The following is a 27,994-nucleotide window of genomic DNA, read 5'->3' as shown; positions in this document are numbered from 1 at the left end:
CACAGCATTTGTGCGAGAGATACTCGCTCTGATAATCCATTTCTAATGTTAGCAATGACAAATCACGGTTTTATTTATCAAATAATTTTTTACCTAATCGATTCAATGACCCACCTGCATATGTGTTACTGTACTATGAACGGACATTCATAACGTCATTCAACTGTTGAGAATATTTGAATTTTCCGTGCCTAAATAAATTATGATTATGATTGTGATTTTCAAATGCATCTTTTATAAAGGCCCATGCTTTGTTTCTGACTTTCCCCAACATTGGGAATTATAACAAGGCCATTTAGGTTTAGTGTGAAGAGAATTGTGATTGCTTTTTTTCTATATGTTTCTGTTTTCTGTTACAGTTGGTTTAGAAGTTAGGAATAATATAATCTATGACACCAATTTGAAATGTTCGTAGCAGAAGCTCAGTGGTAACTGGCAACCTGGATGCTGAAATGCAGGCTGGAGCAACAGACCATAACACAAAATGAATTATTTACATTATTTATGGATGAAAATGTAATTATATTCATTTGTTCCAGGACATTTCTTTTCTCTTATCGATGTTCTGATATAAATTTACTTGACTAAATTAAATTGAATTCTCCCTGTGTGTAGGCCCAGAGGAATGTACAATCACGATTTACGTGTGAATCTTGTCAATGTAATTATTATTAACCTTCAAACCAATTCAATAAATATTGTGCTTACATCAAATACACACCCATGTATCTCCGCTGCATTCCCACATGCTTCACTGCACTGATCTGTAACCTAGCAACTGTCTACATCTCACACAAGCAAATGATTAAAGGTACCTTTTTTCATTCTAAGCATGAACCCTTTGGATAGATTCCTCCTCTTCAAGCTTTCTCTCCTCTGTAGCATACCAAGAACACTCATATTACCGACAAAAATAAAATGTGAATTGCTGCACCATTCTGCAACCTGAGTTCTATCCTTGTCATGGAAGGCAATGGCCTGTCATTAACCTCTCTGAAGAGAAATTAGTTACAGATACTGTTTCAAATACAGTAGTTGTTCTGCTGAGAATGCTCGGAAACTTTATATTTATGGTTCTCTGCATTGCTTAAACATGTCAGTGTCAGAAGAGCTTGGATATTTCAACCATGTTATATATAAAATGAAGTGGTAAAAAATGGTTAAAGATACAGGTGAGTTTTGGATAAGATTCAGGAAAGATTATTTAAAATTGAAGAGATATTTTAGAGAGGACTCTTAAATTTTTGCTTTGGTTAGAGTTACTTCATCTCCAACACTGAAGAGAGGGGAGTGAGGGAGGAGAAAAGAGTAAGAGAGCGTTTAGTCAAAAAAACATTGGATGGGGTTGTAAGCATGAAGGAAGGCTTCTTCTTCTATCTAGAAGAAGCCCTCTGGATAGAAGGCAAAACATCTTCAAAAGAGAAGAAAAACAGTCCAGTTGACACAAAAAACTACCTTGGACATCTATGAATCAATAGATTGTAGCGGTCACTTGTATATCATAATTCACCATAATTGTTCATATCTGTTCCATTGCCATAGTCCTGTTGAGCATTTTGCTATGTATGAGTTCCTCATGGGCGGCACGGTGGTGTGGTGGTTAGCACTGTTGCCTCACAGCAAGGAGGACCCGGGTTCGATCCCCGGTTGGGATTGATTGGGGACTTTCTGTGTGGAGTTTGCATGTTCTCCCTGTGCCTGCGTGGGTTCTCTCCGGGTACTCCGGCTTCCTCCCACAGTCCAAAGACATGCATGATTGGGGATTAGGCTAATTGGAAACTCTAGATTGCCCATAGGTGTGAGTGTGAGAGTGAATGGTTGTTTGTCTATATGTGTTAGCCCTGTGATTGACTGGCGTCCAGTCCAGGGTGTACCCTGCCTCCGCCCATTGTGCTGGGATAGGCTCCAGTCCCCCCGCGACCCTCAGTGGAGGAACAAGCGGTAGAAAATGAGTGAGTGAGTTCCTCATTCGCTCGCACTATTTGCCGACAACTAAGTCGGGTAATTTGGCACGGCCCCTTTAACGGACCGTGGGAGTTGAGGGGCGGGGGTGTGTTTTTCCCGCTCTGATTTGATTTTTTCTACTACTTGTGGTGGCTTCAATAAAAGACACACGCGATTGTGTGTCAATGGTAATCTAAGTTGTATTGCCTTTACTTTGCAAACGCAACACTGGTGACCCCGACTCTCGCTGGACGTATCATTCAGTGACTTTTATTTTCGACCATGGCGACGAATGCAGTTTCATTGAAGCTGCCGGAGTTTTGGGAGACTTCGGCGACTGCGTGGTTTGCTCAAGCGGAGGCACAGTTCGCGCTGCGAGAAATCACCGCAGATGAGATCAAATATTATTATGTGGTTTCTGCTCTTGGGAGTGCTATGGCATCCAGAGTGGTAGGCATTCTTAAACAGCCACCGCCGGAGAACAAGTATGGCATTTTGAAGGCTCACCTCTTACGAATGTTCGAACTTTCCGACGCGGAGAGGGCTAGCCGCCTTTTCTCTTTGCAGGGGCTGGGTGATTCCAAGCCTTCCGAGCTGATGGACAAAATGTTAGATCTTTTGGGTGAACACAAGCCCGATTTCCTCTTCATTCAGCTTTTCCTGCGACTGCTGCCTCCCCAAGTGCGGGCTGCTTTGGCCAACACAGCAATCTCGGACTGCCGTGCGCTTGCTGCTGAGGCGGATAAATTCTTCCTTGCCTCCCAACCGACCTATGTGGCTGCGTTCCTCCCGGCTGGCGCAGACGGTCCTGTGGTTGACACTCCCGCTTTCACAGCTGCCGCAGCGGCTCTCTCGGCATCGACAGGTTTCTGGCTGTGCTTTTTCCATGCACGGTTTGGGGTCAAAGCCAGGCGGTGCCGCCCTCCATGCAGTTTCACCGGCCCACCTCCGCAGGGAAACGCCAGGGCCGGCGCTCAGCAGTAGCCATGAGCGTCGGCCAAACTGGCAGGCTGCTGTTCATCCAGGACTCTCTCTCCAGACGACGGTTCCTCTGTGACACAGGTGCTCAGAGGAGTGTCCTGCCAGCGTCGAAGTTGGACATGCTGTCCGAGTCCCATGGGCCCCCTATGGAAGCAGCGAACGGCAGCCCCATCCGCACGTATGGGGTGAGGTATGTGGAGTTGTGTTTTGGTGGACAGCGTTTTGGATGGAACTTTGTGACTGCCAAGGTGACTGTGCCACTGATTGGTGCAGACTTCCTCTGCGCTTTTGGACTTCTGGTTGATGTCAAAAATAGACGCCTTGTGGATGCAGTCACTTTCTGTTCGTATGAATGCACTCTTGGTGTTACAGACTCAGTCAGGCTTTCCAGCATGCTCCCCACTGCAGACATTTTCCTTCGCCTCCTCACCGAGTTTCCTGCTCTGACTCAGCCCACGTTTTCTTCTGCCACGGCCAAGCATGGTGTGGAACACCACATCGCCACCACAGGCGCCCCTGTGCACGCTCGGGCCAGGCGTCTGGACCCGGCCAAGCTCTCCATTGCTCGAGCGGAGTTCGAGACAATGGAACGCCTGGGCATCATTCGCCGCTCCAAGAGCCCTTGGGCGTCACCTCTGCACATGGTGGAGAAGCCGGGTGGGGGTTGGCGGCCATGTGGCGATTACCGCAGGCTCAACGATGCCACCACCCCGGACCGTTACCCTGTCCCCCACATACAAGATTTTTCCGCGCATCTGGCTGGGAAAACGGTCTTTTCGAAGGTGGACCTTGTCCGCGGCTACCACCAGGTACCAGTCCACCCTGCCGATGTCCCCAAGACAGCGGTAATCACCCCGTTCGGCCTGTTTGAGTTTTTACGGATGCCTTTTGGTCTTAAAAGCGCAGCACAGACTTTTCAGCGCCTGATGGACTCCGTCCTACGCGACCTGCCATTCCTATTTGTGTACTTGGATGACATCCTCGTCGCAAGCACGTCTCAGGCTGAGCACGTGGCACACCTCAGGGCTCTTTTCCAGCACCTCAGCCAGCATGGGCTCATCATAAACCCGGCGAAGTGCCAGTTTGGACTGTCTGCCATCGACTTCCTGGGCCATCACGTGACACGGTACGGAGCAGTTCCCCTGCCGGAAAAGGTGGAGGCCATCGCGAGCTTTCCCCGTCCAGTCACGGTCAAGGCGCTCCAGGAGTTGGTTGGGGCCTTTCCCCCTTCCCGCGGCTGCACTTACCTCCTCACAATGGTGGACAGGACCACCCGCTGGCCGGAAGCAGTGCCCCTGCAGTCGGCCACCTCGGCCGAGGTGGCACGTGCGTTTATTGGGACTTGGGTTGCCCGTTTCGGTCCCCCTGCTGACATCTCATCTGACCGTGGCTCGCAATTCACCTCTGAGCTCTGGACTTCTGTAGGGGAGAGCCTAGGGGTGAAACTGCATCACACAACGGCATACCACCCACAGGCCAACGGCATGTGTGAGCGGTTTCACCGCTCCATGAAGGCTGCTCTTCGGGCGTCTCTGAAGGACAGTAGCTGGGTGGACAGACTTCCTTGGGTCTTGTTGGGGCTGCGCACCGCCCCCAAAGATGACCTGCAGTGTTCCTCGGCGGAGATGGTGTATGGAGAGCCACTGCGGGTGCCAGGTGAGTTTGTCCCCAACACTACAGCGCCTTGGTCTGCGAGCGCACAGCGTGCAACACTCCTTGATGCTGCCAAGGTTTTTGCACCCATCCCTATTTCCCAGCATGGTTTGCCACCATCCCATGTCCCACCATCCTTGGAGAGGGCAGACTATGTTTTTATCCGCCATGATGCTCATCGAGGCCCGCTGCAGCCACCTTATGATGGGCCTTTTCGTGTTTTGGAGAGCGGGGACAAGCATTTTCTGCTCGACGTGGGAGGCCGACCTGAACGCGTTACGATAGACCGCCTCAAGGCAGCTCACTTGGACCTTGGTCAGCCAGTTGCCACGGCCGTGCCCCCACGGCATGGACGCCCCCCCGCTCGGCCCAGTCCTCTGAGAGGAACACAGATCCCTGAAAACTCTGTCAGTGCCACTGACCGCCCTGCGCGTCCTGTTTCCCCTGCTCCTCTAGCACCACCAATACCGCTTCGACGCACACGGTCTGGCCGGCCCGTTCGAGCCCCGACTCGTTGACTGTTCTTGCTTTGCGATGGTGAATTCTGGGGGGGCATGTGTAGCGGTCACTTGTATATCATAATTCACCATAATTGTTCATATCTGTTCCATTGCCATAGTCCTGTTGAGCATTTTGCTATGTATGAGTTCCTCATTCGCTCGCACTATTTGCCGACAACTAAGTCGGGTAATTTGGCACGGCCCCTTTAACGGACCGTGGGAGTTGAGGGGCGGGGGTGTGTTTTTCCCGCTCTGATTTGATTTTTTCTACTACTTGTGGTGGCTTCAATAAGACACACACGATTGTGTGTCAATGGTAATCTAAATTGTATTGCCTTTACTTTGCAAACGCAACACGATTCAGATTCAATCTAACCAGCCATCATATCCAGCCACAATGTGTAGCTTTGGCGAACCCCTATATAATATCATATTGAATATCACATGTGACATTTTTTGTAATTATGTATGTGTCTAATATAAAGTTGTAATCTATCACTACATTTTTAAATAAAAAATGAATTTACATCAAATTTATAGTGCCAGAAAAAGAAAAAAAGAAAAGATTATGGAAGAAATCAGTGACAATGTTTATTTCTTTTGATTTCTCAACCTGATACAAGCTGTTGAAGTGAAACCCCTTAGAGGTCCCAAACAAACAAGGATTTTCTGTTAACTCTGCAGCAGCATAGCCACTCCAGCTAAAGTCCACTTGGATGCCTTCTCTTTGGTCTTTAGATTGAATGTCCACACGTACGTGGGTCCCCTTTGGCGGGTCTTGTAGACGGGACACTGGTACATATTCTTGTTGTCTTGTTTATCTATAGGAATGGCTCTGATGAACAGGACTGGCATAGCTGGTGTAAGGTCTTTCAGGCGAGCTTCAACAATCATGCAGGACTGAAAGACAAAAAACAATAAAAATTGGTGTCTGCTCCATTTTGCTGGATTTAATTATGTGTAAAATAACAAATAATATACATTAGTGATGTTAGAATTACATTGCTATACCCTTGAGAAGTGGATAAAGTCAGCAGACTTCACTTATATTTACTTAAGAAAACACACTTAAACACACCAAAACAGATGTGTCATTTTTATTAATTAATTTGCCAACATTTAGCACCTGACAGAAGTTTCACCATTCATGCACGGTGACTTTCAGGAATGAATATAATCCTGATGACTTTGGAAAGCTCTGAGGAGAAATCTCTAATTGCATCTGCATTTCCTGTAAAACTTGTCTCACAGCCAAAACTCTGTGTTTGAGTAAACTCAAACCGCGCATCTTAAAGCAGGCCACCAAGGCTCAGCCACATTCAATATAACTGAGACGACACCACAAACACTGTTCCTACATCAACTTATATCTGGATTTTTGGGTACAGCACAGTATAGAGGTGATGACAACAGTAGGTCATAAAATCATAGAATGAAGATTCCTTTGTAAGCGAAGACTTAGGTTTTTTTAACAATACGTTTTTAGATTTTGAATTTAGGCACTATGACAACAACCTCTTTGATTATAGATAGCATGGATTTATTAATTACGTATTTAGCTTCAGGCATGGTTACAGTCAATGTCTACAAATAATTTATTGGATACAGACAACAAAAAAGTAGTGAAATGACATATGCGATGGCATTTGTATTATAAAAAAAATACCCTTTAATAGCATGTAAGAGATGTTTCCATTCCTGAGAGGACACCTTTAATTAATTTCAGAGGTAAAAAGAACTCATGATAGGTTATCCTGGTGAGCATCTTTATCATATTTAGCACACATGAGTATTTCTCACTCACACACTTGTGTGTGAAATCCCTGGGTTCATTAAAATAGATGATTGCATTTATGATACATTGGACTCTTGTTACTTCCAAGAGCTTTGTCAATGGACTGTAGTTGCCTGTAGACTGCTTTTCATTCAAAATTCTGTGCAAGGAGGACACGATGAGAGGAGGACTGAGGCAGAAGGCTGAAGGAGCTGCTTGGAGAGAACTCCCTGGACTTTCTGTCTTCCTGTCAATTTGCATGCAACTCCAGCTTTAATGAAGAAAAGAGAAAAGCGCTCCACTAAGGGGTGATTTAAATGTTCAAGTGCAAAGTGTGCACATTCCCTAATTAAGGGGTCTACAGGGATGCTCCTTGAAAGCTGGACGCATTTACAGAAGCTTTCTGTTCGTGGACAGATAGAAGCCTCGGAAGCTGACGAATGCAACACACTCTTGGGACTGGGCACAAGCAAGCTGCAGAGCAAAAAATCAGGCCACAGAGGGGATATGGAAACCCTTCAGCGACAGGTTTCTTTGCTCGACTCCATTTAAGGATGAATTTGAGGTTAGTTCACCTCATGCTCATGTGGTCTTCTATCATCCATCATCAGAAGAAATGGGTAAAGGAATCTTTCAGGATGTAAAGTCTGAATCACAGTATACATTTGCTCATTTATAGCTTACAGTTAAACATAGCAAGACCAAAAAGAGTAGAATCTTGGGACCTGCAGCATCTCCATTAAATTCAATGTACTGTAATTTAGCATCATTAAAAGAAAATTAAAGACTGACAGGTTTTTATACTAAATACATAGCCCATAAATAAGGATACACATTTACTTATTTTATTTGTAGTAAATTATGTTCATAAGTATGTACAGTATGCCTACTCTACCACCTTTGACAAATGTGCAGAACATTAGTGTGAATTGGTGAAAGGACTCGTCACACCAGATCATTTAGCTTCTAATGCTTCTCGTTAATGATGATGGGAAAGACACCTTTATGTTTCACCTGCTATTGAAATAAACTGAGAATGATGCTCAAAGTGTAGGCTATGTTTCACCCTCATTCAAGTACTTTTCTTCATCTGAGCTGTTAAAGGGCCATGTGAAAAACCACAACTCCATTGCCCTTGTGTTCAAAAATGAAACAGACAAAAAAAGACAGAAATCAATGACTGAATTAGTACCTGTGTGTCCCAGCGTGCACCTTCCATGTAAAGCCCATGAACATAGGCCCCCTCACGTGGTGCAACACTGAAGTCCTCGCGATTCTTCTTGGTAACATCGCACTGCAGACACATGCTGTCCAGAGGCCACTTGTTTCTATCATGCAGAGATACAGAGATGTTCAATCAAATACTAATGTATGGTCATCTCAACTGTCGTCATGTATTTCACTACCTTCGAGCCATAGTTTGCATGATAGCTGTGAGAAAAGACTGCGGATTAAAGAAGCCAGCCAGCCACACTGCAGAGGGTAACAGGAAGTCAGATGACCAGGTGTCCAGCTCCCTAATCCTGGCCAGCAGGTCAATGAACCACATGGTCAGGCCAGACATGGATGGGTAGGCACGCATGTTCCAACTGTCTGGCACCATATCCAGGAAGACAGCATTCTGGAGGCTCTCCATGCCACTGGTCATGGTTAGCTCTCCCTGAGGCAACAAGAAAGGACAGAATTCAGCTAAAATAACAACAGAGCATGGCCTTAATTGCTGTTTGATAATTTTTTTGTCATGTGTAAAGAGATACACTTGCATGTGTAAAGAGATACTTATAAAAATACAATTAAAAAAATTTGAGACATGTCAGCAAGCTTTGTTTTGTATGTCTAATTTAGTCATCCTATTTTTTATTTTTTTTACAAAAATCTCCTTGTTACAGCCAAAAAATGTTCTAGGCTCTTTACAGAATCTCAGGGCCTGACCCCCAACAAGCAATGGTGGCAGAGCAGCTACAAGCATGTTTACGGTCGCTAAACTCCGCGATCTGCGAGTAGCAACGGTAGAGTATTTTTGCTTTTCGTATCCTGAAATTTCTTTCGTAACAAGAGGAAACATTTTCCCGTTGAGACGTGTCGTAACCTGAAAATTCCGCATGTAGAGACGTTTGTAAGTAGAGGGCCCACTGTACATCCATCATGTGTCCACGTCATACAAAATAGAGCTTGTTGTGCTCTCAATGTTCTGAAGTATGACAGATGCATGAAAGATGCTTCTGCCACCAACAAACAGAATAAAATTCCTAGCTGGTGTGTGAACATTTATCCCCAGGTATTTGATCTGCCATATCCTATTTGTCTCAGCAGCTCAACATCAGTTTTGATACCACAGAGCCACAAATAGAATTCATCACTGCAAAGAAAAACAAAGAGAACTTTGCAAGATATTGTCAATATTGTTGAAGACTACTATGATAGTGACTGTACAGATATCCATTTATAAGAATCATAACAAAACTTTATTATCCTGTTCTATAGAACAACATACCGTTGAATTTAAAGTAAATCTCACACCCTTCTACTTAAATGTCAGTTCAGCCACACCTGCATGACTATAGTAAATCACGTCACCAGCAGTCTGGTAGATCCTATTTATTCCGCTATAAATGCAAACTCAGATTCCATTTGCTGGTACAACAGTCAACATGGCTTTTAAATCACTGAGTCAATTTATTGGGGCTTGAAGTGATAGAAGATCGAAGTCTCAAACCACGTGACAATCACTTTCACATGTTTCGGTCACTCCCTCCTTTTCTTATTGTTTAGCTGTCAGCACATAACTCAGTCAGGCTTCAAACCTGCATACACTCACACGTACACTCACACGTACACCCACAGCAAGGACACCTAATTTCTTTCTGCTGCTCTTTAAGGGACAACCTGAGTCACAACAGAGTAAATGGTTTTGTTGTGCAAAAATGTTAACACAGCAGAATCAAAATCAATGCACCATCGGTGTTCACAACAAATTAAGGGGACTCTGGTTGATTTTGAAGGGCAGTTCACTACATGTTTATGCGTTTTATTGTAGTAACCCTCATGCCATGTGGAATTTAGACAAGAAGCCAACAGCTGAACATCCCCCATGTTTGCAGCATTTTTTAAAATAACATATTAGCTTTGAGTTGCCTTGCTGAATGATGTCATAGAAACAATGGTTCATCACAGAACAAATGTAGTAACTAACTAAAATGTTTGAGGTCTGAGAAAGATCAGCACACAACTATTGTTCACAGATTAGGTTATCTATCTAAAATGTATTGGTGGGTAGAGACATGCATGCTTCAATGAATCTTCAGAGGTATCACATGTCTACTGACACATGATAGATGATGCCCAAGACTCATTAATTAGCTTATGAGTGCCATCTCTCCTCACCTTGAGTCCCAAGCTGAGCTCCTGGAGGGAGCGTCTGATCTCCTGTGTGAGGATATTCATTCGTTCACACTCCTGCAGCGCCACCACTTTGTAGGGAGTCTTCTCCTCTGCCTTTCCCAAAAGTTCCCCAATGTTGAACTCATATGGAAGTTTCTCCAGTATCTCCTCCAGTGTAGTACGCACCTGTTAATGCAAAAGTAAAAAAGTGGGACAGTGACTGAGCTTAAACGCAGATACATGATACCAATTATTGATCCATGTTATTGGTACAAATGAAAGTGTTGTCGGCAACAAACACAAAACAAGTAGAGAATAAATGCACAAACACTTGGGTCATAGTAATTTGCTGGTTATGATAAGAGAACACTGCTAACAATGGCAGCCATTGGAACAGGGGTGCTCAATACGCCGATCGCGATCTACCGGTCAATTGCCAACGTACTATTGGTAGATTGCATGACAATAAAAATAAATTAGACAGCCTATCATCCATCCCGTCACTTGATTGATCTACAGGGCAGCCAGTCAGATGACATCTGAATTTTTGACACTTTTGACTTTTGGTCACTGCGCATGCGCAAACTCAAAGTGCAGCAAAGTTAACAAACTAGTCAGTTTGTTACTGTTAATTTTTCGATTTTGTTTTTTTCTCTTAAACTTAAGAAAGGGTATAAAAAGGAGTGGAGGAGCTGGACCAAGTAAGAAGAATAAAACTAACCCTAACCACTTTCATATGGAATGGGAGGACGACTTTTTTTACGATGACATTTTCAAAGAGCGTTTGCCTCATCTGCCCGTCTACCATCACAACACCAAAGAAGGGAAGTGTGGAGTGCCATTTTTGGACTGTTCATGGAAAATACACTGAATTCACATGAAAAGGGAGCTGAGAAAAAGAAAGATGAAGGAACTAAAATCCCAGTTGTTTTTCCATAATGGCAAAAAATGTACATAGTTAATTATGTTGTGTTGTGCAACATATGCGGTTATGCAATGTACATCGACAAATTGTAAGAATCCTGAATATATTTCTAAATAAATATAATGGGGTGATCATTTTGACTTGCTCATTTCATAAATAGCTCGCTGTAACGTTCTGGGTTTTAACAGGACCCGAAAGCAGGCACGAATGCAGTGGTGAAAAATCCAAAAATAGGTTTTATTTAACCAACACAAAAAGGGCAGTCCTCCTGCACTACAGGGAAGCACTAGTTCAAACTTCTGGTGCGCACAGAGAGCTCCAGCACGGAGCCAACACAGGAGTCGGGTTCTGCACGATTTAGAAGTCCAGCCGGACGGCATGAAGATAGCCAGTCTGACCTCCTGCTGAGAGGTGGGTGACTGTTTTTTTCCTCCCTCTAATACGTCATCACATCAACAATGTCAACATTATGCCTTTATATACACCAGGGACACGTCGGGGTAAGCAAAGGACAGCATGAACGTCAGAAAGTCGATGGTCAGTGTTGTTTCATGCTTTGCAATGTTGGCCCTTTTTAAAAGATTTTAATAGATGATATTTGAGTATTTAGTCAAACTTATTGCTCCAGTGATTAGTTTACTAAGTAAACTAATTTATTCCCAAAGAATTTGTCTAAACAATAATAATAAAGAAAGACACCGTGTGCTATTTTCATGCAGTGTGAAAGCGACTATAGTCTGCCAATTCTTTTATAAAAAATAGAAATATGGAGATTCTTTCTTGTGTGTCTATGATCAGTGTCTGCTGTGCTCCAATGTCTCCTGTGCTCTGTGGTTTCATATTGCAGGAGACCCGCTAATTTCCTGGGTCCATTGCAGGGCCATTCGACCCAGACAAAATGCTGTGACAACCCTTTTACAATGCCAAAACAACCCACGTAGACCTGGGATGACGTGTTATTTTATGCGCTGTGCAAGGGGCTTTAGAGTGACTGGTTGGATGCACATTTAATTGCACAGATCAACAGCGAGACTGTCTTTTATGAAAGTGAAATATTTTCTGTGTTTCTAAGCCACACATGTACACCAAATGGAATGTTTCAAATAACGCTATTCATTCTGTTATTTATGCTTCCACTAACTAAATACATATTTAAACTGCTCCAAATGTGTTATGTTTTGATTATCTTTTGAGTATTATTTCAGATCCCTAAATCTAAGGATTTGAAAAGGAAAAAGTTAAAATGCTAATTAATGGCACATAAACATTTAATGTAGTGACAAAGGGCTTAAATGCACTGGAAACATATGTAACACAAACACCCTCACCAAAATTTGGAAAAAAAATCCTTTTACGATCTGGGATTATGAGGATAATCAAGGTTCCTTTGTATGTGTGCACATCCTTCCGTCCCTTTGTAAAGATTAAACAAGTTATGCCAATGATGATGGCCGGCTGGGTAGAGAGGGAGGAGAAGGGGGAGGACAGGTAGAGGAGAGATCAGAGAAATACATTAATTATAACAAAGTGCTGGTGTAGGAGTTGAGTGGGTCAGCGGGGTCAGAGGTCAGCACACAGCTATGAAGGTGGCAAGAACGATGGACACACAGAGGGAATGGGGAGAAAAGCAGAGAAACTACACAAGGAAAAACATCACTCAGCTTTATTTATCCATGAAACCAGAAACCTGTCCATATTGACGTCCCTCCTAACCAATGGGATGACAGGAAGATACTAAGCGATAGCCAATGGCAGAGCAGCTACAAGCATGTTTATGTTTGCTAAACTCCGCGAGCTGCGAGTACCAGCGGTAGCGTATTTTTGCCTTTCGTATCCTGAAATTACTTTCGTAACAAGAGGAAATATTTTCCCGTTGAGACGTGACGTAACCTGAAAATTCCGCATGTAGAGATGTTCGTAAGTAGAGGGCCCACTGTACATCCATCATGACAAACATGTGTCCACATCATACAAAATAGAGCTTGTTGTGCTCTCAATGGGCCAGATTCACGAAGCGTTCTTACGAACAAATTTGTTCTTAAGTCCCATTTACGAACAGTTTACGAAGATTGTGGCATTCACCAATTTCTTCTTATCCTGGATTTATTCGTAGGTAAGAACAAATCCTACGAACACTCAGGAGTACTCTTGCGCACATTTCAGTGCCGACATGTTGGCATGGTTGTGTTTTCTTCTCTTGTGCAGTTCAATAAAATTCAATATTACAATGATAATTCTGTCATATTTATTTATTTATTTGTTTATTTCCTATTTTTGGTGATTTACGGAGAATTTTAAAATTACGTAAATGTGCCAATGACTTAACATTAATCAACCAAATTTGAAACCATGCCAAAACTGTCTTTTTATTTGATTTTATCTTGATTTATTTTATTAGGGGATCGAGGATATGCCCTGGCTCCCTGGTTGTTGACACCACTGACCAACCCTCAGACTCCACAGGAGTTTTATTCAATCAGATGCATGCGCGCAGTCGCTCCACCATTGAACGCACCATCGGCATGTTAAAGGGGCGCTGGATGTGTTTGGACACAGAGCCACAACCCCGTGAGGATGTGCGTCCTGACGCAATGATGGGGCCAGACTGCAGGCACGTGGTTCACGTTCGAACGCGATTAATTTTTTCCGTTTGTGAATAAAATGCATTATTGTCACAATCCGAGCACAGCTTTTACACGTTTATTTTTTTTACATTCTTATTTTTTTTACATTCTCGTTGATTTCTTTAAGTGTGTTGGCTATAGTCATCAGGGTTGAGGCAATTTTATCAAGCGTGTTAGCCATCCTTTCTTGATTGTTCAACACGGCGTCAGAAATCAGGCGTGGAGAGGCAAGCTTTGGGCATTTCGCTTTGGGCATTTGGCTGCTTTTTGCTCTGTCTACAGGGTCCTGCTGCAGTTCCTTTTATGGGCATTAGTGGGCGGTGACTTATGCTAATCGTATGTTAATTAGACTCACCTGGCACGCGCTTTCAACTTACGAACAGATGGCATTCATCAATCTAAGAACACAGCTGCGAACAATTCTGGGGCTGACGAACGCGTTGATGAATCCGACGTAGGGTTTTCTTAAAAAACTTCTTAATAACAACTTAAGAAAGAATCTAAGAAGATTCTTAAGAACATATTGGTGAATCTGGCCCAATGTTCTGAAGCATGACAGATGCATGAAAGATGCTTCAGCCACCAACAAACAGAATAAAATTCCTAGCTGGTGTGTGAACATTTATCCCCAGGTATTTGATCTGCCATATCCTATTTTTCTCAGCAGCACAACATCAGTTTTGATACCACAGAGCCACAAATAGAATTCATCACTGCAAAGAAAAACAGAATCATTACAAAACTTTATTATCCTGTTCTATAGAACAACATACCGTTGAATTTAAAGTAAATCTCACACCCTTCTACTTAAATGTCAATGATATGCCAATGATTACCAATAACATAATTTAATGTGGTGGTGGGAAACGGGAGGATGATGGCTAAACTGTCATCCATGTTGAACAACACATCCCAACCCCTACAGGACACCCTGACAGCACTGGGCAGCTCATTTAGTGAGCGGCTGCTCCACCCTCGCTGTGTGAAGGAGAGGTATCACAGATCTTTCCTGCCGGCTGCTGTCAGACTGCACAATAAACATAACACCCGCTAGCACAATCTGAATATTATATATTCTGATATGTATATTGTATTCACCGTGTGGGACAATAAAGGATCTGAATCTGAATTAAATTAGTATTTTTAAAGACACCACATATGTACAACACTAAAAAAAGGTTCTGTGCCGGTCTACTGTGGCACCTGTAGATTGATTGGTTTACTGCATCTTGCTAACCAAACACACCAATAGGTTACCGGTAATTAGGAGAATAACTCAGTCTTAAAACAACTGCATGATGAAGAGATCTTATTTCACCTTTGAAATAAGAAAATTGGTCAGGACACACTGTATATGCACCAAGATTGTGCATACAGGAAGGTGCACTTAAGATGAAAAAAATAAACCCTTAACCTTGACTGAGTACATTTTGTAACTAGGATAGTTAATAATTTTCCCCAGAAAAAAATTGTGCATTAATCAGTTACCTTGATGGTACAGATTTATCCACCGACAGTCTTAAAAACAATCACTATTTAAATAAGCTACATTTAATTGGGACACCTTAATGATGGTGGACCAAAATGACATTATTGTTTGCTTTCTTGTATGACGAGTTTTCTTTACCTTTTCTTCACAAGTAGTCCCGCTTCCCTCACAGACTGCACAGTCCCTGGGCTGCATCTCCAGTAAGGTTCGGAAAAGCTTCTCTGAAGTCTGTGTGAGGAAGCCAATCTCAGCATTGGGATGAAGACCATAGAGGTACGGGGACTCTGGAGGTAGGGTGTTATCAATGTACTGTGCAGGGAAAAGAAAAGTATCAGAAATATAAGGAACAGTTTAACAATCTGAAATCAAGACTCTGAGCTTCATTTAAATTTGTTGTTAGCTGTAATAATTTTATGGAAACTAAACAATAATTGAATCATGAGGACAAAAGTTTAAAAAAACAAAACTGTTTACATTCATTTCAAACCTCCAATCAAGTTTGAAAACCTGGTCTAAGAATATGAATTTAGCATGCATTACAGAAAAAACACATTGCAGGCTGCATAAGAAATTTTGAACAAGGGTTATCAAGTAAAGACGTTCTGAAAAACAAGAAGAAGCAGTGTTTTAATCCTCAAAATTAGGACACCTTAAACCCAATTTAAAAGGACAATGTTTCAATAATTATGTTAAAACCCTCGCATAATAAACATATTAGAGCTTGAAAGCTGGCAACTTTGTTTTGTCCAGTCTGAAAGTCTATTTTTTTCCTTTTCTAATCTTTCTTATGTAGTGATGCTGACAAAGGACAAGAATGGAGACATATCAATGATGAGATACGTCTCAAAGAGATTCGAACATTAAGGATCAATGACAGCCTGTTAATGACTATTGTCACGGAGTGAGCCGTGCCACTTACGCACACACTTCATACGCACACACAAACATTTCATTTCCATTCTGTTCTGTCTTGGGTTACTCGGTTTAAGCATTTCACACACACCACTTTTTTACCATAGCTCACCAGCAGGACATACTTCCTCATTTGGGGAAACCGAAGGACTGGTCCATGATTGTATATATGGAGGGGTTTCGCGGGGTGCTACGGCACAATCTATTTTAGCGGGGGTGTTTTATTGGGGTAAATTGAACATGTATTTTACTGTGCACTGGGTGGTTGTTGGTGGATGAAATTTGTTTTGGAAGTTTTACGCATATTTTGTATTTTCTTTTCGGTTGTAATTTTGAGTTTGTAAATGTATTAGTTAGCGTAATAATTTTGATAATTGGTTTCACCTGTGGGAGGGGCTACAGGTATAAAAGCCCTGTAGTAGGCCCAAGAGAGGGCTTCTTGTTGGTTGGTCATTGTTTTGGAGGAAAAAGAAAATTGTTGGAAAAAGAGTTAAAGGGGTGGTGTGTAAGAGTGTGCAGGGTCTGTATGTATTGTATGGATTTAGCCTGGCATCTTCTGACGCCACTTTATTTTTGGTAAATAAAAAATTGCATTTTTGGAGTAAAGAATCTCCCATCTCCCTCTGTCTCCTCCACCGCCGTTCATCCTTGCGACAACTATAACAAGGAGAAATAAATGTGGCATTTTCCATCTGCTGCTCGATAATGCTTTAAAGTTTTTCCAGATAAAATAAGTTCAGGCTGCTTTTTGTCAGTCACAAAAATTAAATAGAAAAAGAGGAAAAAAAAATCTTCTAATCAGAACCCACAGATGAATGCTGTGATGGCGAAAATTTTGTTTTTAATAGAGAAACACTTTGAAGTTACTCCTCTGTAAGTGTTGGCTAAATTTAGCTGGTTGCAAACACCTGCATATTGTCCAAAAAGAGTAGAACTGCAATCCCAGTCCCAAAAATACTTCAGGCTCCAGATGGTGTTCAGGGAAAGCCCTCTGGAGTTCTTTTCCACCCCCTGTTCATTGTTCAAGATTCAAATCATTCTTCATCTTGGTGAGCTAACAGATCAATGCCAAAAAGCCCAAAACACTCCACCATGTGCCAGTGGTGCTAGAATCCTCCTCATGAGCAGTACCCAGACTCAGGAAAATTAAGCTACTCCCTGTGTGAACACATGGACTAAATCTGAACAGAGTTACCGATAACATTTGAGCTACAGCACAAATACAAACAATCATTGTTAGTTCACACAAAACCATAAATCAATCCACATTCATCCATCCATCCATCCATCCATCCATCCTCTACCGCTTATCCGGGGTCAGGTCGCGGGGGCAGCAGCCTAAGAAGAGAAGCCCAGACTTCCCTCTCATTTTGCCAAATGAATCAGCATTCAGACTAAACCAAGAAGTGAACAAACGTACCACTTCCACATGTAAATCCACTGCATGTACAAACACCTGTAAATTCTCAGGATTGATATGTATGTATGTATGACATTATATTACATGCCATTAGTGAGGTGACATCTTCAGCAATAATACTGACTCCTTATTTTAGTGACATATAGTGACTTATTTTCATCTCCTCTCCCCCTCCCTCTCCTTCTCCTCTCCTCTACCTCCCCTTCACTTTACCTCTCCTCTACCCCTCTCCTCTCCTCTCCTACCTATTCTATCCTCTACCTGTCCTCCCCCTTCTCCTCTCTCTTTACCCAGCCGGCCATCAGCAGGAGGGTCCCCCTACATGAGCCTGGTCCTGCTCAAGGTTTCTTCCTGTTAAAGGGGAGTTTTTCCTTGCCACTGTTGCTTGTCTGGGGTCAGGCCCTGGGATTCTGGAAAGCGCCTTGAAACAATTTTGATTGTATAAGACACTATATAAATAAAGATTGATTTGATTTGATTTGAGTATATAGTGTGGCTTAATTTAAAAGTGAGGCAACCACAAGGTATATTTTTATATCTTTTGAGCCATGTCGTTTACTGCTAATGTTTGATGCCTCATACTACACAAAACACATCAAATGTAGTAATCATAGGTACACAACGAATAAATTAATGCTGTGAAAAACCTGGTCACCTCTTCAAATGATTAGCATCAGTGTGAAACATTAACCTTTCATCTCAGAGTCTCACACCTAAGCCAGACAACATGAAATCACAGTCCTGTTGATGGTATTAAATTATTTTACTTTTGGTTGTGCCCTGTGGCGATGTTTACAATGTCATCAGCTAATATGATTCTGTCCTGCAGAAAAGTTATATCAGCTCCACAAAAGGTCAGACACTGTTTGCGTTGATATTATTTCATAGGTCCTTGGCTAGGCAGGACACATTATTCTTCCTTCGTCTATGCAACCAAGAAAACAAAATCTTTAAAAAAGAAGATAATTGTTAACTGATACCTTACACACAAACCCCCCCACACAGCCACTTGGAGATGGATGCTACACTGTCTAATTAATGCATGTAAATAGAAATTAGAGATGGTGTTGTAAAATAAATCACAAACATCAGAGCTCCTTAATTACTCATAATAATAAAAATAAAAATAAACAAAGCAGTTGACAGTCACGTTTTATAGGGATTTACATAAAATACTTGTATGCATTTTAAAGTGTCAGGGTTTTTGGGTTGTGTCGGTCGTTGTCCTAGAGGGGGTGGTGTGGGGCACAATTGGTGGCAGCTGGCACTGCTTGCAGGCGCACCTGTAGGCAATTTACATCGGGCTGCCTATTTAAGCAGGTTGCGCCTGCCTGTCAGTGCCAGGGTGTCTGCTTGTCTTGTGAGGGTGTTCTGTTCGTCTTGTCAGGGTGTTTGTTTGTCTCCCTCGTCGTGTGCTCCTGATGCTCTGTGTCTCCTAGAGGGCTGCTCCAGCTGCTCTGTGTCTCCTGGAGGGTTGCTCCAGCTGCTCTGTGTCTCCTGGAGAGCTGCTCCAGCTGCTCTGTGTCTCCTGGAGAGCTGCCCCAGCTGCTCTGTGTCTCCTGGAGGGCTGCTCCAGCTGCTCTGTGTCTCCTGGAGCGCCGCTCCAGCTTCGTGTCTCCTGGAGGGCCGCCCCTGTTCCCTGCACCCTGGAGGGCCGCCCCTGTTCCCTGCGCCCTGGAGCGCCGCTCCAGCTTCGTGTCTCCTGGAGGGCGGCCTTCGTGTTCCTCGTGTTCTTTGTGTGCCCCCTCCCCCCTGTAAATAAAGCTTGTTTGACCATGTTACCACTGTGTCCTGGCCTGCGTTCGGGTCCTGATCACCCCGTCCGTGACAGAAAGGATCTATAATTAGATTTCAAGATGTTGATAGCTATCCTCTCCTTTAGGCCTTATCTCCTCCTCTCCTTATTTTCTCCTTTATGCTCCTCATCCTCTCAGGTCAGTGATGATGTCATTAAAACATTTTCTTGTGTAGCTTTTGTGCTTGCCACCCCACCTCCTCTCTCTGTAACCATCTGAAGGTATTGCTGACTTCATAGCTGTGCACTGACCTGCCAACCTCTGACCCCCACTCAACTCTATGTCTATGTTTATGTCCATATCTGTTCGCCTCTCTTCTCCTCCCTCTCTACCCAGCTGGCCAACAGCAGGAGGGACTACCATATGAGCCTGCTCCTGTTCAAGGTTTCTTCCTGTTAAGGGGGAGTTTTTCCACTGCAATAATTCCAATAATTTTTTTAATTTCCATTTGCCACTGTTGCTTGTTGGGGGTCAGGCTCTGGGATTCTTTAAAGTGCCTAGAAGACAGTTTTGATTGCAACAAACGCTATATAAAAATGATTTTATTTGGTATTTAGAATATATATGTAAATATACTGCTCACAAAAATTAAAGGAGCACTTTAAAGAAACACATTAGATACATCAGATCTCAATATGAAGTTGGATATCTATACAAATAACGACAGGGCAGTGTCTTAGGAACAAAAGGATGCCAAGTCTTTTAATGGAAATAAAAGTTTTCAGCCTACAGAGGGCTCAATTGTGTAGACACCATAAAATCAGAGTGAAATGAAGATGTGGCAGGCTAGTCCATTTTTTCCAAGACTTAATTTCTGCAACTCAAAATGCTTTTCAGTATCTTGTGTGGCCCCCACGAGCTTGTATGCATGCTTGACATGCTCCTAATGAGACGACGGATGGTGTCTTGTGGCATTTCCTCCCAGATCTGTGTGAGGGCATCCCTGAGCTGTTGTACAGTCTGAGGAGCAACCTGGCGGCGCCTAATGGACCGAAACATAATGTCCCAGAGATGTTCTATTGGGTTTAAGTCAGGGGGTCGTGAAGGCCATTCAATTGTTTCAATTCCTTCATCCTCCAGGTACTGCCTGCATACTCTTGCCACGTGAGGCCGGGCATTGTTGTGCATTAGGAGGAAACCAGGACCTACTGCACCAGCGTAGGGTCTGACAATGGGTTCAAGGATTTCATCTCGATACCTTATGGCAGTCAGAGCACCATTTCCTAGGCAATAGGTCTGTGCGTCCCTCCATGGATATGCCTCCCCAGACCATCACTGACCCACCACCAAACCTGTCATGTTGAACAACGTTGCAGGCAGCATAACGTTCTCCTTGTCTTCTCCAGACTCTTTCACGTCTATCACAGGTGCTCAGGGTGAACCTGCTCTCGTCTGTGAAAAGTACAGGGCGCCAGTGGCGGACTTGCCAATTCTGGTGTTCTTGAGCAAATGCCAGTCGAGCTCCACGGTGCTGGGCAGTGAGCACAGGGCCCACTACAGGACGTCGGGCCCTCAGGCCACCTTCATGAAGTCTGTTCCTGATTGTTTGGGTAGAGACATTCACACCAGTGGCCCTCTGGAGGTCATTCTGTAGGGCACGAGCAGTGCTCGGCCTGTTCCGCCTTGCACAAAGAAGCAGGTATCGGTCCTGCTGAGGGGTTGAGGACCTTCTACGGCCCTGTCCAGCTCTCCGAGAATAACCACCAGTCTCCTGAAATCTCCATGTTCTGGAGATTGTGCTGGGAGACACATTAAACCTTCTTGCTGCAGCACGTGTGGATGTGCAACTTCTGTAGGGTTAAGGAATCGCCTCATACTGCCAGTAGAGATAATTACGCAAGCCAAAATCAGCACGAGTGGAAAACCAGCCAAAAAAGATCAAGAGGGAGAAACTTGAAATGACCTTCACATGTAAAACCAGTCCTGTTTTGAGGGTTTTCTAATTGTTGCCACTGAAGTGCACCAGTTGTTAATTCCATGAACGCCAATACAGCTGAAATTGATTAACGAGGCCCTCAGCTGCTTAACCAACCAGAAAATTATCAGACAGGTTTAATTCAATTCATGCCAGGCCCAATAAAAAAAGTGTTCCTTTAATTTTTGTGAGCAGTGTATATATAGTATGTTTCAAAGTCATTCATTTCAAGGTCAGCCTGACTAAACTACACAATTTCTCTTCAATACATTTTGTGGTGAAAGTTTCTAGATTTGGTACCTAACATAACTTGCTTACTATTGCTTGGTATTTTTCTTACTCAGTCTTAGCACTTCAGTCCCTGTTTCAATTTTACAAAAGCAAACTGTTCCCACAAACGGAATAAGCTCTAGCTTGCAGAATTATTTCAAACTACAACGATGATCTATAATAAGACTTTTGTTATTAATAATAGTTAACATTAAACAGTAACAGTACTGTATGTGTAAAATTATGATGGTTGAAATTAAAATGTTAAAGGCAATGACAGCACTATATAAGTATTAAAGTGTAAGTTTGTAAGTATCTATGTGAACATGATTTCTAGATATCCATTGAAATACCAGGGTCATTTTATGATTACTTCAAGTAAATGTCTTATGTACTCCTTCTTGTGCTATTAAGCTGTAGCTGGCCACACAGAAGCCTGTTACATTGAGTGTCACAGTGTTTAAGGTTTTAGTAGTTATGGGTTTTTATTGCTCTCTTGTTTCCATTATTTTTGGATTTCTTCTTTAAAAAATGTAATTATATGAGTCAGTGCCTCACCTGGTGGTAACTGTTGTAGTCCATGTTTCCAGGCAAGGGGAAGCCAGGAGCAAGATATAACTCTTCCTCCATCATTTCAGGTTTAATATACTCCTCCAGGTATGTGCGACATAGGCGGCGGTCCCAGTCATCAGTGATGTGACCCCCATACATGATCTCCCCAAATAGGTAGCGCAGGTCATCAAATGGCACCTAGGACTCAGCTTTGTTAGAAAAGTTTCCTGGGTCCTTTGCTGAGGTCACATATGTCCAGGTTTTCCATTAAGATTATAAAAGGTGGTCTTTGTACACCAAAGAGAGACTAAAAGAAAAAAAAGAAACATTTACCCTAAGATTGGCTTCCAGGTAGTTGTAGAGGACATTAATGGAAATGGTAAGGTCTCCAGTGTTAAAGGGATACGATCTGTTCCATCCTTGAGGTCCAAACTTCCTCCTCTCTGCCACCACTGCATGGAAGTAACACAGGGCAAACCATATGCCCTTGAACTCATTCTCCCGCGCACACATTTCCAGCGTGTTCTGAAATAAAACAAGAAACAATGTTTGAGTGCTCGGCTGTGCAATGCCAGTTGCTGAATCTAAATGAAACCAGATGATTAAACCAGTACTAAATTTACTCCTGTGTTTAAACTTATTGTAAAATTTGTAAACTTTGGCGCTTACATTTTGGCCAGAAATCCCTGTGCGCATTGAACTCTGACCCTTCGTTATAATTTGCATTTTTTGACAATGTAAACACAGTTATATGACATATACATATACATTTAATGTAATATTACAATACATCTCAGAATATTCAGTCAGGTAATTAATAAATTGTTATTTTGCCTATGTCAATATCCATCCATACATCTAGAGGTATTCAAAATATAAAAAATGTAAGCCTCACCCTATCTTTAAAATTTAAAAAAAAAAAAATAGAAATTGACTTTGAATGTCTCCAGTGGATCTTCAGTTATGTTTTTTTCCCGACCCTCATTGCAGAACTCTGGCAGCAGGAAGGAGGAGCTTTTCACCAGTATTATGGTGTTTAACTGCCTCATTTCTACTGCTGCACAATACTCTGCCCCAGTGACTTTGTTTAATCGGTTTTCAGCCTGCAATTCCTCTAACCTTTCTATTAAAAGCTCAACAAACTTTTCCACCAAAAATGGGTCAAAATGAAGCCAGAGTTGGTTTCATACTGTAATTGGCTAGTGATTCTTTGCAAATAGCACATTGTGGGAGTGGAGTATCATCAATGCCTGTGCACTGTAATACAAACTTTAAATGAATGAGATCATAATATCTGTACTTTCTGCTCACCCCACTGTTCTTTTTTTAACTGTAGGTCAGTCCCTTAAAATTCAGTCAATTTCTGCCTCTTAGCCATCAAGAGGTGCCTCACGTGTTTAAAACTGCTCCCTTGACAGATCACATTCTATTACAGAGAAGAAAACCCACAGGACACAGAGCGAACAAACAGCACATAGGAGCAGAATCTAGAATTGACGTACCATAAAACGGTTTCAGCACTGACTCCTATCGTTTCAATATCATCACTACATACTAATTTCTGGTTTTAATGCAATGCTGTCTAAAGCCCGAAGGCCAGGGCCATGTTACGGAACAGTTAAGGAGGCCAGGACCCAGACGCAGAGTGCAAACAAAAGGTTCTTTATTGACAAAATATCCAAAACATTCAAACCAAGTAACAACGAAAAGTCTGAGACAGTAACAACGGAAAAGAAAACAAAAAATCACCATAAAAATGGGAAAAAACCGTCGAGGAAAAAGTACAACTGAAAGGAGTGACTAAGCACTGAAAAGCTTACTACTTGAAAGAACAAACGAGGCAAAGGGCTAGTGATCACAGGGAGATGGAGGTAGGTTCAAAAACACAAGCATCAATCCGGCACCGGAGGCAAAGAGGGGAGAGTTTAAGTAGGCACTGATTTAGGCGTAACGAGCTGCAGGTGCGCTGGAGGCTCAGCGCTCTTCGGAGATTGGCCCGCCCCTGGATGCCGTTCCTGCATGTAGGGGAGGAGGTGAGAAGTCCAAGTGCCGACCAGAAACCGAACCACAACAGGCCATCCAATACTTGTTTTCAATAAAGCTACATTCGCAGTAGTTTTACATCAGCGATTGATGACTGACCGCTTTGAAATTGCATCCTGGGAAACATTTAAGCCATTGCATTTTTTTTTCTAAAGCATCCACCATCTTCACAAGCAGAGTGTTACACTTCTGTCAACCACATGATCAAATTAACAGAGACAATGACTAAATGGCCATTAAACCAATGATGAGAGGCTCTTTTAATTGTCACAACTTTTAAGGCATTTATAACCCCAACTATCTTCCAGTCTCATTACGCTAGACAAAAAAAATAAAATAAAAAATGGATATAAATGTGTTTTAACCTCAGTTAGAGCCAGTTAAATGACCATGCCTAAAACAATCTCTTCAGAAAAAAGGACGGCTTAATTTTCCTTGTTCCAGCATATATCACGGTGAGTGCCTCAGTGAAAGCTCTTCTTGGCGCAGTGCCCCCGAGAGCTGACAGCATTCACAAGTACAGTGAAGACTGACTACCACACACACCCCATGGGAGATTTAGTTAATATTCTGCATGGTACTCCTCTGCACAACACGGAAGAAAGTGATGCATAAGCAGCCAGCTCATGGACTGGAGGAAATAACGTGCAGTCAGTCACACAAGAACACATTCACTGAAATACCTAATTCAGTATGTCTGAACAGAGTAACAAGAAGTATGTGCAAGTCTGAATAACTAGGAAAATTGAAAAATAAAGGATTGATCATGTTTAACATTAGTAAACAGAATAATCCATACTCATCGGCAGAATTACATAAATGTTATCTGAATAAAAAAATAATTTTACCAGATCTTAACTTCAATTCACCACAGCTCCATCTTACAAGAATGAATACAGGCACTAACGCTTGCAGCTGAAAAGGTCAAGAGTGACAAAACAGTCATTTCTTTGGCTTAGCCAAGGGACTATTACAGGGACTTAGTCTAACAATGCTTAGCTTTCAATGACTACAGATACCTGTAATATTCCCTCCTTTATTTATGTTCTGCATAATGCAGGTTTCACAAGCATAATGCTCTGATTAGCCATTTACTCAGACAGCAAGATGTATTGGCAGTGAGGCTGTGTTAAGGGTTCAATGCAGATAAGATAAAGAATAACTGGAAGAGACAGCGGCACACTGCATCACAGCTTTATAGCTATAGGGACTAAAGAAGAAGGTTGAAATATGCTGCCTTAACACTGGCCTTCGATCAACATTTGGGCATTTTCACATTACCAATGGTAGCAGGTCTGACCTACTGCCAAGAGGGGAATCACTGTTTCCATCTCCCAACCCCCACTGGAATTTGTGGCTAATCTGTAAAGCTTCTAATGGATGAAATTTGATTTATTTGTTGAATACACAACTCTGGTGATTAGGCTGCTAAGCAAAAGAGTAATTCCCAGAGGATTTGTCGGTAGATTTCTTTGAAAATGGATTTATGTTGGCGAATGGACACAGAAGGTCCTGGTGCTACTGAAGCTTGCGATGTGTTGTGGAAGATTTTGTTCAAAAAGCACTCTGGATACTTCTAAAATGAAAAAGCACCAATCGGGAAGAAAGTTTATATTGCGAAATCTGTAGACAGCAAAAGTCCAGTACAGGTGTACGTCAGAAAAGTGCCTCCCCGAAGTGAAAATTCAGACAGAATGTATAAAACATTGAGCCCTCATACAAAAGCGAAATTCCCGCTCCAAACCCCTGCCTACCATTGACATCAGAAGGCTGAGTTTCTGGAAAAGATGCAATCATCTTTCCAAAGTAGCCAGGTACCTGTTGTTGTCCAAATGATAAATTCAACATGGCACTAAAAGTCAGAGAATTTCCTTAGTGTCGAGAAGCCATATACTAATTTGAAAAATTCACAATAAGGCTGCCTATTGTGTCTCAGGCTGATAATATTGCCATAAATAACTGTGTCGATGAAAGCCCGAAATCTGCCGCCAGATCTCTTCTCCACAGAAGCTGAGCAGTTCACTGCCAGGACCAAAAAGTTCTATCATATCACTATCACTTTATGCAAGAAATCCACAATCTGTGGAATTTCCTGAGCATGACGTACCTCACATTCGTGCTTTTCATTAAAGACTGTGTAGCTCACATTTGATTTGACAAATCTAAAAAAGTCTAATTTAACATGACAACAAAAAGACATAAATAATATTTGTAATACATTGCTTGGCTGATTGAGTTTAACTAAGAAACTAAATAAGAGCCTCCTATTGGATAATTACTGCATTTAAGCTGGCAACTAGTTATTTAACCCCAAATAATGTAATGAGCTTTTCGTTTCTTAAAGAATCATGTCAAAATGCACATCCTGTCGTTTTGAAAAAGATGTAAGTCTCTTTGAGAATGGTCAAATCATTGGCGTGCAGCAAACAGTGATATCTAAAAGGATTGCAAAAACTACTAAAACTGGGTAAATAACTTTCGAAAGTATTGGTAAAAACTGGAAAGTTAGTGGGGAACCATCATCTTCGAGGAAGACATGTGATAGGGTAAGAATCCTGAATGACAGTGTTCAGCAATCATTTAAACAACTAGTCAAATCAAACAGTAGAAATCAGGGTTATGTTTAATAGTGATAGTAAGCACATTTCCACTTGTACAATGCAAAGTGAACTCAAAGGATTGTGACTTAAGGAATCCACTGATCAGTGAAACAATGGAATAATCAGACACGGACCTCTCTCCCTGGCGGAGTGCCAACAGCCAACGCCCTGCGGAAGCCCGGGAGTTCCCCAGCCCGAACACCTTGCGGAGCTCGGCAGCGAACGCCGAAAAAGTGGAGCAAGCCTCCGACTGACGCTCTCACTCGGCCGTTCCCCAGAGCCACGCCCATCCGGTGAGGTGCGAGATGGTGTACGCTACCTTGGCAGCCTCCGTTGCGAACGTGCGAGGTTGCAGGGACAACAGCAGGGAACAGTTCACCACGAAGGCGTCGCAGGTCTCTGGATCGCCTTCGTATCGTTCAGGTTCACCAACCCGAGGTTCAGGACCCTGTTGCAGAAACTCCGGAGCTGACGTTGGTACGGGAGAAGCGGAGGGCGTCGGCGGGTCCAGGAGCGCTGACAGTCGGCTGAACTGTCCGGAAAGTGCCGTGAACTGCGCGTTTGCCTCTGCGGTGCATTTCGTCTCCGTGGCGGCAGCCGCCACTGCCTCCTCATGCTGCTGCAGGATCCCCTCTATTCGCTCCAAACGGTCAAGCGGGGACAGGTTGTGCGCTGGGTTCATTGCTGGCCAGATTGTACTGTCAGGCAGCAGACGAGAACCCAAGAGCGACACCAGAGTTCGGTTGAACACAGCTTTATTATCAGGAACCGAAGGCAGACAGGATATTCCAGGGAACAGGAAAAACAGATACTAATACTCTGTATGTGTAGTACACTTAGATTAAGGTCAGCTGACCAACTGAATATTCTGAATGACCAGGTTATTCCATCAATTGATTTTTTTTCTTTCCTGATGGCACAGGCCTATTCCAAGATGAAAGTACCAGGATGGTTCAGGGAGCATGAGAAATTATTTTCACACATGAATTGGCCACCACAGAATCCAGATCTTAACCCCATTGAGAATCTTGTGCAGTGGTCTGACCCTCCTATTGTCAATACAAGCTATTGGTGAAAAATGAATACTGGATGAAAATAAATCTTGTGACTTTGCAGAAGCATTTTTGAAACAAAGCCACAGCGAACGCCTGTCGTAATCAAAGCTAAAGTTGTTCTCGGGAAATATTAGCATATGTGACCTTTTTTTGGTGCGAC

The 27,994-nt window shown here is 42.8% G+C and overlaps 2 protein-coding genes and 1 long non-coding RNA gene across 7 annotated transcripts in view; 2 read left to right on the top strand and 1 right to left on the bottom strand.

The window, feature by feature from the left end:
- The first annotated feature begins 2,226 nt into the window (after nt 1-2,226).
- Nucleotides 2,227-5,096, top strand: LOC130534554 (uncharacterized protein K02A2.6-like). The gene is made up of 2 exons (XM_057048801.1): nt 2,227-2,726; nt 2,780-5,096. Exons 1-2 carry the CDS (start codon nt 2,227-2,229, stop codon nt 5,094-5,096), a joined length of 2,817 nt encoding a protein of 938 aa, XP_056904781.1.
- Nucleotides 5,097-5,644: 548 nt separating this feature from the next.
- LOC130538166 (dynein axonemal heavy chain 9-like) overlaps nt 5,645-27,994 on the bottom strand; it is a 152,975-nt gene continuing 130,625 nt past the window's right edge. For 3 of the 5 annotated variants that reach the window (XM_057055548.1, XM_057055538.1, XM_057055563.1), the window contains 7 exons: nt 22,470-22,661; nt 22,143-22,334; nt 15,410-15,580; nt 10,237-10,419; nt 8,259-8,512; nt 8,045-8,180; nt 5,645-5,978 (listed from right to left, as the gene is read on the bottom strand). In XM_057055548.1, coding sequence (XP_056911528.1) covers nt 5,751-5,978; nt 8,045-8,180; nt 8,259-8,512; nt 10,237-10,419; nt 15,410-15,580; nt 22,143-22,334; nt 22,470-22,661 — 1,356 coding nt within the window. In that variant the 3' untranslated portion in view covers nt 5,645-5,750. The other 2 variants (XM_057055558.1, XM_057055571.1) reach the window with 2 other exon arrangements.
- Nucleotides 13,153-14,150, top strand: LOC130539363 (uncharacterized). The gene is made up of 2 exons (XR_008954095.1): nt 13,153-13,271; nt 13,557-14,150. It is a non-coding gene; the product is annotated as an uncharacterized LOC130539363 (long non-coding RNA).

The sequence above is a fragment of the Takifugu flavidus genome, chromosome 1, assembly GCF_003711565.1.
Source record: "Takifugu flavidus isolate HTHZ2018 chromosome 1, ASM371156v2, whole genome shotgun sequence".
Taxonomy (NCBI): Eukaryota; Metazoa; Chordata; class Actinopteri; order Tetraodontiformes; family Tetraodontidae; genus Takifugu; species Takifugu flavidus.
The sequence above is the reverse complement of the archived record's forward strand: the minus strand, read 5'-3'. Positions and strand labels throughout refer to the sequence as shown.

Bases quoted from the DNA above. Each gene is read 5' to 3' on its own strand.
- LOC130534554 (XM_057048801.1), top strand. From the start codon at position 2,227: ATGGCGACGAATGCAGTTTCATTGAAGCTGCCGGAGTTTTGGGAGACT. The intron at 2,727-2,779 runs GTTCCTCCCGGC...CCGCTTTCACAG, and splicing joins CAACCGACCTATGTGGCTGC to CTGCCGCAGCGGCTCTCTCG.